This window comes from Acanthopagrus latus, chromosome 20 (genome assembly GCF_904848185.1).
Source record: "Acanthopagrus latus isolate v.2019 chromosome 20, fAcaLat1.1, whole genome shotgun sequence".
Classification (NCBI taxonomy): domain Eukaryota; kingdom Metazoa; phylum Chordata; class Actinopteri; order Spariformes; family Sparidae; genus Acanthopagrus; species Acanthopagrus latus.
The window spans coordinates 11,545,600-11,560,111 of NC_051058.1; the positions used below are offsets into that span (position 1 = coordinate 11,545,600).

Genomic DNA, 14,512 nt, shown 5'->3' on the forward strand with positions numbered 1-14,512 from the left:
CATGAGCAAGATCATCCTATTAGCTGCTCTGCCTGCCAATTATATGGTGAAGTAGAGAAGAGGGAGGGGATCGCTAACTGCAGAATAAACTGGACTTTAGCTAAAGCAACGACAACACATTCTTCCTCATATTGTTACCTGGAGCCTACATTACCCACAAAGCAACTTCACTTGATTTGACTGTACAGTTTCAGGTGTGTTATGCTAGGAGTGGCTAATGTAGCCTTGAGCTGCTAACCTCCTAATGAGCAGCTGGCTACAGGGATCTATGTTTTTCACCATTTATTTATTTATTTATTTATTTATTTATTTATTTATTTATTTTCTAAATTCCTCAACCAACACTAATGCTGACTCAAATGAAATCACTTGAGGTATTTATCATATCTCCCTCAGCTCCCTCATACTACTGAAAGAAAAGTTGATTTGGGGGGTTTGAGACTCATTCTCAACTCAAATAATGCCTCCTCTGACAGACAGGTCCTTTCAATTATCTTTACCTTCAGAAATGTCAAACTCTTGACATCCCAAGGATTAAAGTGTTGTGTCTGGGGAATACAGGCAAACAATACAGCTTGTGTTGCTCAGTCTGCACTTGTTCAAGGGGTCTTGAACGCAACTGACCCATGAAGACTCAGTATAAAGTGGTGGCAGCGGTCATGAAAACGCGTTTCCAAGAAGCACCCGCAGTATTTTTCCACCTTGTTACTGATGAGTGTGTGATGGTTAAGTATATTATAAACACCAGCGTCACACATCACCTCAGAAAGCCACACACACACGCACACACTTGTGGCCGGACTTATCAGACGCTCTGCTCACATCAGCAGGCTGTGCAACACGTTGGTTTGATGCTCCGGCGAGCCAGCTGTGTTAATCACCCTGCTTCTTCTTCTTCTTCTTCTTCTTCTTCTTCTTCCTCATGATGACACACCGGACATATGTCAGTGTCAGGAACTGAACTGTGACTATCTGCGGGGGAGAAAATCGGATCGCAGTTTGGAGGAAAGGCTTTTTTGTCGAGCTTCTCATTTACCTCGATTAGGAAAATTAAACCGGCGGCCGGTTTGATCTGTCATCAGAGGAAACTGAGTCAGCTGGTCAGAGGGCCAGAGAGGAGGAAGTGTGAAGATGGACAATGACAGCACCACTGCCAGGGTGGAGAGGAGCTTCTGGACAGTTTGGGTGAGTCCCTCCTCTCCATCATCTAAACCCAAACTTTTAATAAGATATCTGCTTTAATTTGTGATGTTCGAGGCGGTTAAGTGTGCATGTGAAAGGTCTCTCTCTCTCTCTCTCTCTCTCTCTCTCTCTCTCTCTCTCTCTCTCTCTCTCTCTCTCTCTCTCTCTCTCTCCCCCTCCCTCCCCCTTGTCTGTTTTCGCGTGTTTATGTTGCTTGCTTTCACACACACACACATTTACATTTTGCAGAAAATTGCACAAAAATGTCATTTCAATTATCAACCTATTTATGCATATGTGCATAAAATAAGGAATTATGCTGAATTATCAGCTAAATATTAATGGAGAGGGGGTGGGATTAAATAAATTCTTCACTATACACTTCTTCCCACTGCTTCTCAAACTTCTGCTGCTTCATGTTATTAGATTTACCTGTTTTCATTTGTACTACTTGTTGTTTTGTTTATGGAAAAAAAATGTTCGAAATAAACATTTAAATCAATCATTTTCCAATAACTTCATGAAAGTATCCTGGAGCTCTCTCATTTTATGTAAAATAGAGACAGCTCACACTGGTTTAGTTTCATTGCTTGTTGCTGTTCTTTCCAGAAGAATTTCCTTGAAAGCTTGTCAAACATAAATTTCATTTACTGACTACTAGGAATTTATAGCCTTATCTATAGCCTTTATTTGGAACGGATTATGTGGTGTTTAAGCAATTTAACATGTCTAGGAATCTTCTTAGCAAATGATTAGGAATTCATGGAGACCAATAAGGGGCTTTAACTTGGGTTTATCAGCAAAATGACAAAAAACACATTGTGTATACTCAATGTTTGTTTTCCCTTGACATACTAATCCTGTCATGTTTCTTGCCTTGTTTCACTTCTCATGTTTCTTCACTAAATAAAAAAAGTTTTTTCAGGTCTTCTGAAACATGAAACCAAACACGTTAACATGCTCTCCATACTAACTCTATAGGATGTCAGAGTTGTCTGTACAGCTGAAGGTACTTTAGCCCTTTTTCGATGTGCATAAGAAATCATTCGATAAACATCTGTTCACCACAGAGGCTGGGTTTGAGATCGGGCTCTGTGCAGGCCTGTCAAGGTCTTCCACACCAAACTCAGAGAAGCATTTGGGGACGCTGTATTGTATAGGAGCATTGTTGATGTGAAACAGGAAAGGGCCTTCCCCAAACTGTTGCTGCAAAGATGGAAGTAGTCTATTGTGTCACCAAGCTTGTATGATGTAACAAGATAACTTTAACTGGAACTGAGGGACGTATCCCAAAAAATACAAAACGGCCTCAGACCAAATTTAAGGGGTGTATATAAACAGAGATGTCCATTTACTTTTGGCAACATAGTTTAAGTATAATAGGGCAGATTTTTGCTTAACGGGGAAAGATGTATAAGAAATAAGAGCATGCATAGAACAGATGTTGATTAATCGATAACATAAGTCAGTGTCTCCCTTCCTTTCTCTTTCCATCTTGTTCTCAGGCTTATATAACCGGAGCTGTCAGCAGATTCTTCAGACAGGAGCCTGCTAACCTGCTCATCGTAAATGACCCGAACTCCTGCCATGAATCCAAAGTTGACAGCGAGGATGCAAACTGTGGCCAGGCGGAGGGTGACGCCGGAGGAAGGGAAGTCGATGAGGAAGAGCCTCTTGCAACAGTCTCCGTGCTTAGCTCATCTCGGGCCGTTGTTGCCTGGGAACTTTGCAAAACAGAAAACAACTTGGTCTGCGATGAAGAAATCATGCCGTGCAAAACCCAGCTGAGCGGTGAGGGCACAAGAGAGGAACAGTCCCTCCAAACGGGAAGTGATGATGCAGGTGAGCTCATCGCTGAAGAGGCAAAAGAAGATGGACGTCTAGAGAATGGAGATTGGAATTCTAAAGCTGGCGGACGAGATGAGATGCAGGAGTGCGAAGAGCACGTGAACACCAGGTCACTAAGACTTACAGATGATGCAGCGAACGAAGATGTGGAAGAAAACAGAGGAAAAGCTGTAGCCGAGGAGGAGAGGGCAATGACACTGGATGATCATCAAAAACTGGATGAAACCTTGACCAAGTTTCAAGCAAAGGATGAAGAAGATGAAATAAACCAAGAAGATCAGCAAGATTTGAAGGCAGAAGATGCTGAGGTGGATTTGTCCACAATCACAGCTTCGAGTCTAGAAGTGGAGGACATAGTAGAGGCGAGGGTGCTGAGAGACCAGGCACACATAGCGATGACGCGCGAAGAAGCAGAGGACAGTGATAGTGTGCTGCTGCTGGCTTCTGAAAATGAAGACAAGTCCGATCAATTGGCAGAACAAGCTGGAGGGCTTTCAGGCGACAAAGGAGATCTGGAGGGAGACCCATGCTTTACTTCAGTGCATGATGCATCACAACAGACCGACAACAAACGAGGCGGCGTGTCTGAGGATGAGCTAATTCTTGTTGGACAACAGCAACATGTGAGCACTCATAGCAGCGAAAGTGATGAAGTTGAGGACGCAAATGAGAAAGAGGATGAGAGAGCGCTGGATGAGACGGATGCTGCAATTGAGGAAGAAGATGTGAACGAGGTTGCAAGCGACGAGGCAAAAGATGTCGTCAGCTTGAAAACAGCTACGGAAGTCTGTCAAGAGGAGGACATTTCAGCCAGACATGTTACATGCAGGGAAGAACTTGCACAGAATGCCAAAACAGAGCCGATCACAGCTGAATTCACATATGGAGAGCAAGAGGACGTGGCCAGGGAAACAGAAGTGCAAACCAAAACAAGAGAGACACATGCTGTCGAACTAGAAAGCCAAGGCGAGGTGAGCAATGGAAATGCTGATACGGACATTCCCGTAGGTGAGACATTTTTTGATAAAGATCAAGCAGAGGCGGAGAGGCACTCCATCAACAAAGATGGTAGCCTAGAAGTTGTGTATGCAGCCACCTCGGTTACGGTAAACCCCGAAGGCGAGACTGGACAGGACATTAGTGGAGAGTTTAAAAATATTCCTCCAGGGACATGTGAAGGCCGGCTTGTTGTGTCACAGGAGCTAAATTCTCCCACATGCGAGGAAGCACGAGAGGGAGTTCCTGAACACAACAATGAGCCAGGGCCAGATGAAAATGCAACACAATGGTTCCTGGAAGCAGGAGATTGTGAGGAAGTCCAGACTTTGCAATTACCAGAAGAGGTGGAGGGCAAAGAGCCGGAGAGCCTTGAAAACAGTGGCTGGAGCGCCGGAGCTGACCATTCACTGGCGAGAGAGCGTATGGAAGAGGAACAAGAAAGCCCAGAAGAGATAAGAAACGGCTTTGATTTGGTTGTTGAGGAGCACACTGACGCTGGATTGCACCAAGAGGCAGAAACCGTACTTATTGAACCAGTAATTGAAGAATCAGGGGCTTTATTTGACGAAGAGGAAGGAACAGAATCGACTGACTCAATGAAGACAGGGATCAAACAATCGGAGAAGGAATTCGAGTCAAACGTTGGCTCAACAGATGGGACTGACAAGACGGCAAAAGAGCCGCAGGATGGGACCGAAGAGCTTCTGGTTGATCTTGAGATGGACGAGGGATTATGTGATGTCAAAGAAACTGATGCTGTAGTGCAGAAAATAGCAGAGATGAGCTTCTTTCCGGAGTTGGTAGAGGCAGTAAACTTGGAGCAAAACAGTCACAGGACACAGAGTTTCCTAGAAGACTTTACAGAATCTGGATTCCTGAAACAGTCAATTGAGACTGAACCCAGATCACTTGAGCAGAGTGCTGTACAAATGCAAGATGCAGGGAGAGATCTGGAGGAAACGTGTTACGGGGTTGAAGAGGACGTTGCACAAGATGAAGTGCACAACGAGAATGAGATGGAAACGGGAAAGACTTTGTTCGCAGAATCAGAGTCACTGGAGACACCAAATCAGCAATCAGACGAAGCACTTGAGATAAGCAACAAGAAGACTGAAGCAGCGGGAGAATCACTGACAACTGAGTCCATACCAGAAGATCTGACTGTGATATCAGCAGAAGAAATGTCAAAGCCTGTGACAGAACCCAAAGGGAGTTACACTGAAGACAGCCCAATCAGCGGAGGTCAGGACGTGATTGATGAAGAAATCCTTGACTTATGGATACAGACGGCGCTGTCAGAGGACACTGATGGCATCAAACAAGAAGAAGGGCCTGAACCTGGAGAACAAATTCACACAGATACAGAGCAATCAAATGAGGAGCAACATGAAGTCTTATCAGTGCTGAGAGATGAGGTTAAAGAGCAGCGTGTGGAGTCCACTCCAGAGGAATCTGAGCTGGTGAGTGACGCAGAAATGTCTTCATCGACAGCAGAGTCTGGATTTTCAGATCAGTCTCTCTGTGAATCAGGCACACAGAGCAGTGAAACTCAGTTACAGAGTTCAACCAGCAGTGGATCATGTCAAGGCATAGATGATGTGTTGGCTAACATGTCAGAATCGCCAGACATCTCTGAACTGTCAACACAACAACCAGAGTCGGGATTAGGTCAGGAAACAGCTGAAAATGGAGAATCGTTTCTGAAACGGGTGGAATCTTCCGCTGAGATGCAGACAGAGGCCGGATATCTGAATCAGGGATCAGATCAGTCACAAGGAAAAGCGGACAAAGAGAATGGATCACAGAAAGATATTGATGCTGACATAAAGGACCCAGCAAGGACAACTGACCGGAAAGACACAGAAGAAATTGAGTCATGGACAGAAATGATGGCTCATGTCCAAGTTGAGGAAACAAAAGTCAAAGATGAGCCTCTCGAGACTTCTGGCTCTGCAGATGAAGTCGAACACACTGACTCTGGACGATCGAGAAGCGGCTCAGAGGGAAGCGTGTCATCAGAATCACAAAACGACACCAGCGTTGAATCCGAGAGGACATTATTGATGTTGCCCTCAGTGGACAAACTGCCCAGATGTTCAGAAGATGATTCATTACATGAGCTTAACAGGGCTGAGGTGGCACCGCAGCCAACATCAGAAGATCACATGGAGGTATTGTTTCATGTTTAACATATTAAACAACAAAAACAATGTAATAAATCATAAATGATATTGGACATTATCAATACTTAGCGGTGGTGTTAATACAGATGTTTTGGTCATTGCAGGTGGATGCTTATGTGTTGGACTTTGCTGCACAAAGGTCAAGAATTGCTGTTAAAAACCCTCGCGTGAGGCCACCCAAAGACCCCCGCTCCCTGCTACACATGCCCTCAGTGGATCCCACACCTTCTCGTCTGCCTGTCAAAGTCCCTGCAGGTGTGCCTTTCGGAGGATTGGGCATTGGCGTGAAACTTCCTGGTAGGTCACTTGCAACACATGGAAAGCAACTACCTTGAGTCCATTAGTCATGTTCTTTTTTCAAAATCTGTAAATAATGCTCATGTTATGTTTTGTTTTGTTTTGTTTTGTTTTGTTTTGTAGGGCTTGGTGCAGGTTTTCCCGTTTTAAAAAAGACTCCAAGGGTGGTGAGAGATGAAAATAGCCAGGAGCCACTCTCACAGGTACTAATAATAATTTCTGAATGCCACTTTTATGTTATGTTGAGGTTGGTACTTTATTGAAATGTTATGACATCAACAGGGACCTGACACAAAGCCAGAGGAGAAGAGTGACTCTCCCAAACAAGACGAGGCTCCACCACACAAACCAAAATGGATGCCACCAAGACACCCAGGGTAAAGTCTTTTAGTAATTAGCATTAATGGAGACATATTATGCTCTTTTTCAGATTCATGATTTTATTTTGGTTTTACTACAAGAATAGGTTTACTGAATTGGCCAAAAAACATTGGTCATACTGTCAAGTGATGCAAACACTATATCCTCGCCTCCGTCTGAAACACTCTGTTTTAGCTCCTGTCTCTTTAAAGCACCCAGTCTGCTCTGATTGGTCACCTCACACACACCTGACCCAACACTGCTAGCAACAACAGAGCAGCTTTGCTAAATCAATTCTTAAATGCCAAACTAGCCAAGGCAGTAATTATGCAAATGTGTTACATTGTGAGGTCATGGACTTAAAGGCAGGACTACTGATGAGGCGTTTCGGGAGCAGTGTTTTCTGTGGGAGAGAAGAGCTTCTGAGCTTTTTAACTTTTAGATATATAAAATACTCAAGAAGAGGAACAAACAAAGGGTTATAGGTCTCCTTTTAAAATATTCAGCATGAAAGAGGCATCTTGTGCAACATTTTGTAATTCTTGGTATTGCCATGTCTCTCCCCAGATTTGGAAATCCGCTCATGTCTGAGCTGAAGACCAAACTGAAGAAAACCACAAAAGATTGAGAAGAAGATCAAATGTACCGCTTTGTGTGAATATCTGAATGTAATATACTAATGGCTGTATTTTTTTGTTGTGTATGTGTGTATTTAAGAAACTGAATACAGTTATGACATGTTCTTCCTGCAATTACTATCCTGATGTTTGGTAACTTTTGTAATAAAGCTCATCTGTAAGAGAAATAGTATTTTCTTGCACAAAAATTGACAAATTAGTGAAGAAAGATGCTGACAGAAGCAAGTTGTGGGGCCACATGATAATGGTTCAGATTGCATAGAAATGTAGTGAGTTGCTGAATACTAAGTTTTTGAAATTGGTAATGTAATCCATTTGATAACAAAACATGCAATCTGAATACTATTGAGATTCTCAAAAATGAAAAAAAAAAAATCCCCTGGCTTTATTGTGGTAGCCCACTATTTTAATCTGATTATGCAATCCCAATTAATTTAAATCCTTTTTCAAGACAAACTTGATACACGTTTGTAATCTGGACAAACAGATCACATTGAACCTTAGTATTAGTGTGACTTCACTGATCAAAAGGCGAAGGAAGTGGAATCAGAGGGATACTCACTGCGTGAAAGAGAGCACAGTATTTTAAACTTTGCAGATCAAAGAAAAATACAGAAATGTAGTTTCTAAATCTAGTCTTATTCGAGGCAGCAGATGGCAGTATTGCCCCATTCACGCATTTACCCACTCTAAAATACACGAAGAAGAAGCTTCCCGCTGTGATTGGCTGGAATCAACCAATAAGCGTGATCAGAACTGACGTTTGAAACAGAGCGGCGCTCCGATGTTGTTGATATTCATTTGACGTTAGACGTTAGAAGTTCATTCCAGAGTCTGAAAAAAAGAGACATTTAACATATTTTTCACGTTAACCTCCACTAAAAGTGCCTGTTGACATTGGTAAGTCAAAATTGTTTACCTTCTACCAGAGACTATGCTTCTACCAAGTAACGTTACCAAGCTAACATTAGCCTAACCTCGTTTCGGGAGTGTCACTGGTGTCTCATGCCTCGATTATGACATCAATAAGTTACTAAAAACTCACAATGCATAACTACTGTAAACTTTTATGATATAAAACGTGACCGAACAAAACATTTCAGTGTGGTTTTCTTTCTGAATCTGACGTGAATGTATGTTACCTGTACAGCCTGTCATCAGTCTGTGCTAGCTTGTTGCGATGTCCTTGCATTTGGCTAAAGTTAGTCAGATGACAGTGTTTGATTAATAATGTCTCTAATACATTTGTTTGTGTTTCTAATGCCACTTACATAATCCATTGGTAAAGACATTTCAATCTCAGAGCTTCCATTAATTGGCCTTTTTGCAACATCTTGTTTTGTAGTGAATCTCAAACTCCTTCTTCAGGGGCCACTACGTTATTTCATGCCACCTCATCCCCTGTCTTTTACCAGCAAACGTCTACAGTGTGAAATTTTACTGAAAAAAATAAATGGGGAGCAAGTCACTTTTACAGTGGATGCATTAGACGTGCATCTTCTCTAAATCTGTGCAAAAGCATTCATTGCTTTCAACAGATGTTTTCAAGATTTCTCAAAAACGGGCAGCTCCCTGGAATCCTTCAGAAACCTGACAAAACATTCCCTTTGGAAGAAATACAGCTTACCATATTGAAGCAGCAGAGAGAGAGTAGAAGAGAGATTCTTTTTTTCCATTTCTTGTCTTTGTTTTGCTAGTTGTTACTTATGGTGTGGCTTCATCATCTCCTGTATGTTTACCTTGGATTCCTGTCCTATGTCCTAGGCCTTATTTGGTAGCAGTGCAGAAGCATGCTGAATTCATTTTGCCATTCTACACCCCATTATATCTCTGTGGGGGGGTCACTGTTGAAATGTACAAGTGAAACAGGTTTTCCATTTGTTTAATCCACAGGCTGCAGGCGGTGGGAGTCAGCTGAAGTCACCTGAAAGAGAAATCGTCGGGCATGGCAAATGAGACAATACTGCAAACCTCATGTGTTGAGGACATTCATGAGGACGATGAATGCCGTGAAAATATTCCAACAGGAGTCACGGCTGTAGCTGGAACTTCAAAGTTCAAAGTCCCAGCAGCAGATGTGGTGGCATATTCCTCTACACAGCCAAGTGGAGAAAATGAACCTCTCTCTCACACCTGCATGTTTTCAACCCCAGGTCCAACAGGCAGCAATGGTCGTATCAAGGCAATGTCCCAGCTCTCTGGTCTCCGGTCTGCTCTAACGCCAATTGTAAAATACTTAAATATTGGCAATAGATGTGCATCTCCAGAGCCTTTAAATCGTGGAAAGAATCCTCATCTTACAGCTTCACCTTTTCCTCCTGGTGATACTGCAAAATCAACTGGAAGTTCAAGCAAACATCCCGATGTCTTTAGCAGCCATTCTGGACGATCATTAGGTGACAGTAATTCCCCTGCATGCTGGCTGGCTGACGAGTGCTTGCCAGAAATTACTGTCCTTGATGATACCTGTGATTCCACAATGCAAATGACTAAAAATGACCCAGCTCTTCCTGACAGTGTGCCTTCTACACCTGTAACAGGTTGGTCTGTGAAGAGTTCATTTACTCTTCCCCAGCTCCCTAGGTTGAATACCCCCACTAACACTACCGCTCAAATACCCTGTCCTGAGAATAAGTCACTGGAGCTTGTTGATGCTCCTCTGCGCTGGCTAGATGACAGATTCTTCCCTGAAATTACTCTGCTTGATGTTACGCATGATTCAGAATTTTCACCACGAGGGGAAGTGTCCTCCTTGGAGGTAACAAATGACATTTCACCCGTGGATAGTTTGGAAAACAGCTTGCCTTCCTCAGCACTTAGTGGACCAATTCCTGCAGAGTCTGTCACACTGGAAATTACTCCAAGTGAAGATTTGTCAAGTACTCTTGATGGCAATGTCACACACACTGTAAGCTCGATTAGTGAACAATCTGATAAGTGTGTGGATGAAAACACACCAAAAGCTTCTTTGGAAGTGACTCAGGATTTTTCTCTAGACAGTGTTTCAGAAGACAGTCAGCCTTCATCAGAGCCCAGTGGACCAAACATGGTGAAGACTCAAACAGCTGAGGTCACACTTGGTACCCATCCTGCTAATGTCACCCACGACCTAAGCTCCTCCAGTGACATGTCGGTTCAGTGTTCTGTATCGGAGGTCTCTGCTTCTGATATGCAATGCAAAATCAGTTCAAAGAATGGCACCTTTGAGCTCCATGATGAAGAGGTGGTGAACTCTGAAACTATAGAGGCCAGCAATGAAGAGCCTCTTAAGAGCCATGACAGCATGTCACAGCCAAGTCCAAAAACACCTGGGTCCGAGAATGACACGTTTACCGTTGCTGAGCAGTCCAATCTGAGTGCCTCTACCAGTGTAAACACTTGTGCACAGGTACCTCAAAATAAGACAATGGATCTTCCCCCATCTAATGTAAACAGTCCCAAAGTGGAGAGTGGAGCTAATGATTCATCTGCTTCAATCTCTAAGAATACGACAGAAACTTCCTCTGTTATTAATCCAAATACCTCAGATGTAAAGGCAAGGGGTACATGTGATGTGCAGAATGTCACTTTTGATAGGCATTCTCTTCACAAATCAGGGGGAAATGGTACTTTAGTTGAAGCTGGGGCTGCAACCTTTAGCCTTCAGAACAACACTTTTGATACCAAGTCTCCTCTCCTTTCACAACATAATGGGACAACAGAAAGTACAGACCCTAATGCCAACACCCCTGAGAGCACATGTGAAGTTCATCCAGTTGTGGAGGATGCTTCTGGAGCTGATCGATGTGAGGCTAAAGATCAATCGCAGTCAGGTCTGTCGGTGGAGGATGGTCTTTCTGACACTTTGGGCAATCAAAGCATGGCTATGGAGCAGGATAACAAAGCAAACACGTTAAATTTGGATGATACCCTAGATTTAAGGGCAGACTCGTTGATTACTTCAACACCAATGACTAACTGCAAAATGTTAAACTTCCACACTGAGTGCGATGAGGGCAAAATCATCGGGGCACAGAAAAAACTGTACGTGGATGGTCCCAGCAAACCAGATGGACAGGTGCCATCAGACATGCCATCAAACATCATCTGTGATCGTAAAACGTTCTTGACACAACCCGCTGCTAAATCCCTAAGGCCTCCTTTGAAAGCTGCTTCTCAGTTGTTAAAGTACAAACCAGCCTCCCTACTTCCAGGAAGGTTTGAGCCGATGTCGTCAGGCCTGCCCATGACAAGACAAAGAACTCAAGCTGAAGCTCTGAGAAGTACAGCTTCGTCTGAGGCAGCTCACCTGGTAGGCTTTTGAAACTTGAATGTCTTTTTGTTTTCTACTGAGTGTACAAGATGTTGCCAGTACAAGGGTTTCCGTTAACCAGACGCACCGGACGGTTTGTTACATAAAACCATCTGGGAAGTCGCTCTTAGAAACTGTTCAGAAAATGGCAGGCTCTCAAAAAAAAAAAAAAAAAAATCTCTCATGAAGCATGAAGCCTCGCAAGGTGAATTCACAATATCACGTTATATTGTGACTCCAGCTGACTTGCAAGGCAATCCCTAGTTCATGCTACTCACTACTACCGGCTATTGTGAAAAGAGACATTAGATATATCGATTTAAGATAATTAGTGGATAACAGAAACTCTGGTCAGCAACTCAGGTTTAATGAAATGGATCAAATGGACTGCGTTTTATCTGTTGATTCAACTTGTCTCATAAGCGAGACCAGACCACATAACACAACCACTGACTACATGTATTGATTACATCCTTTTTCCTTCTGCATTTAAGACTACAGGAGCATCAGCCCCGTACAATCTGCGTGCTACAGCAACAGGTAGGCTGTGTGTGTTGTGTTTTTAGAAAGGGCTTTGTAGATGGGAGTTTTATTCTTGATAAATGTGAATTGATATAATATGGAGTGAAATTTGAGCATAAGTGAGTGAATTATGGGGTAATGTAAAAATAAACGTAGTTTTAAAAATGTTATAGCTAATTTTTGTTTTGTCTATTTTCTTGTTAGGATCCAAGCAGCCCAATCCTGGCTTGCAGAAACCACGGCACACTGGTATACCATCAGGCATCCAGAGAGCTGCACTGGGTCTCAGGCCACCTTCTGCAAGAAGCAACGCACCAGCTTCTATGAGCACTGACAAAATCCGCGTACCTACAGGTAATCATACAGACGTACCTAAATTTAACAGTGAAGAGTTTAGATTTAGTCTAGTTGTATGTGTGTATGGTATTCCTATACAGTATTTCAGAGCCTTAACAATAAAAAGGTAAACAGACACGTGGCATTCCAAACACTGAATATATTGATGTTTCTTAAAACTCTGATACTCCCTCCACTTTTTTAAATACTCAACCGTTGTTCAGTCTAGTTTTGAAGAGCACAGTTGGTTTCTAGCGCATCAAAATGGTTTGAATCTTACTTATTTATTGTAATGCGCAGATCTGTTTGACCACTACTTGAAGAAGTTTTCTATGATGTACGTGGGAATGAGTCATGCATGGTCTTTAATTTGAGTGTAATTGTGTTTTTAATCTTTGTCTCAGCTACTAACTCTGCAATGAAGATTTCACAAGCGAAGAAACATCCCTTAACCAGAGCTGAAGCATTACCAACAGCAAAGAGGAAGAAAACGGGTAATTACTGAGTTACTGCAAACGAATGCTGTATCAGAGCAGTGATTATCTTGAGCATCTTTTAAGACTGGCATGGTTAGTAGAAGCACCAAAACTAACTGACATAAATAGACATAACTGACTTTTATCTCAACCTTTCAGATGCACCCTTACCATCTGGTAGTGCTGAAGCCTCTGTGTCTTCCTGTGATGCTGCAAACGGAGCCAAAAACCTGAAACCGCCCACAACCGGTCAGAGAGCCTTGCCAGCTAAAACCCAAAGAGACGGTAGGTCGGAGTTGTATCATACTGCTCCGTTATATAGACTGTGATGTAATTCATGTTGCTGGAGGTTTTTATGATCTGGATGTGTTTGGTAACCCTGATGTCTGATTTCTGTTGAGTCACTTACCTGTTCTGCTAACAGCTCTTTATCACGGGCTTTCAGATGCTGCAGTCCCTGCCAGTGCTGCTCAATCATCAGCATCAAGTAATGCTGTCAGCAGAACCAGAACCCTGAAGCAGCCTTTAACCAGCCATAAAGCTCTGCTACCTAAACCTCAGTGCCATGGTAAGTTGGGAGGGATAAGATGCCAAAATAGATGGCTGAGGGTACTGAAAATACCTTTGAAGTATTTGGTATTTAAATGTTTGTTTTATTGCCTTTTTTATGTGTGCTCTTTAGATCAGAAAGGCAAATACATTTGTTTCCCTCAATCAGACATCTTGTTGAAGTTTTTGTGATTAATCATAATGGTACCATCTTTGAACAAAATGGTGTTCTGCTATTGTTCTTAACTTGATAACTGGTTGTTTTAATACAGCTGCCAACATCTAACTACAACTAATGAAGGGTTGTTTGTTTGTTTATTTTCTTCTCTTTTTTGATGCTGCAAGTCTGCTTACATCAGTATTGATTGCCCATATAGAAGAGACACATTTACATGTTCAGTAATGTTAGGAAGTCAAACTGACTCTGAAGAAATTGCTCCACTGGAACTGAGCAAAGGTGTGTCTGGTGATCATTACTACACTGTGACCGCATAGCGTTGGCTGGAGGAAGCAGGAGTAGCATAGGGAAGTTAAAAATCGGGTAGTCAACCTCACTAATGCAGTAATGATAACAAAAAAGTGGAAGATAAAAGGTTTGACCTTGTCCTCAGTCATGTGTGATTCATGCTGTATTTCAGGTTGTGCCAAATGTGCCGTGCTTGAACAGCAGTTGGAAATGAAATCTGAAGAAATAAAGAGACTGAAAGAAGGTAGGAGTCGTTACTGTGGTCTCATCTTCATGGTTTTTTTTGCAAAATGAATGCTCAATTATGCCACAAGGTTCTGGAATAAAATGAATATCAGTGCTTTTTTTACAGTCCCTTTCATCAT

General features: G+C 42.6%; 1 protein-coding gene across 1 annotated transcript; it reads left to right on the forward strand.

Moving 5' to 3' along the window:
- Window positions 1-635: 635 nt before the first annotated feature.
- si:ch211-136m16.8 (muscle M-line assembly protein unc-89) lies at window positions 636-11,388 on the forward strand. Its single transcript, XM_037080617.1, has 7 exons — window positions 636-1,185; window positions 2,688-6,200; window positions 6,317-6,509; window positions 6,633-6,712; window positions 6,792-6,886; window positions 7,437-8,407; window positions 9,401-11,388. Exons 1-6 carry the CDS (start codon window positions 1,132-1,134, stop codon window positions 7,495-7,497), a joined length of 3,996 nt encoding a protein of 1,331 aa, XP_036936512.1. The 5' UTR covers window positions 636-1,131; the 3' UTR covers window positions 7,498-8,407; window positions 9,401-11,388.
- The last annotated feature ends 3,124 nt before the right edge of the window (window positions 11,389-14,512 follow it).

What these genes read in the sequence shown, in the direction of transcription:
- si:ch211-136m16.8 (XM_037080617.1), top strand. Translation starts at nt 1,132, where the DNA reads ATGGACAATGACAGCACCACTGCCAGGGTGGAGAGGAGCTTCTGGACA. An exon ending in GGAGCTTCTGGACAGTTTGG is followed by an intron (nt 1,186 to 2,687) that starts GTGAGTCCCTCC and finishes TCTTGTTCTCAG; the next exon opens with GCTTATATAACCGGAGCTGT. An exon ending in CATTGGCGTGAAACTTCCTG is followed by an intron (nt 6,510 to 6,632) that starts GTAGGTCACTTG and finishes TTTGTTTTGTAG; the next exon opens with GGCTTGGTGCAGGTTTTCCC.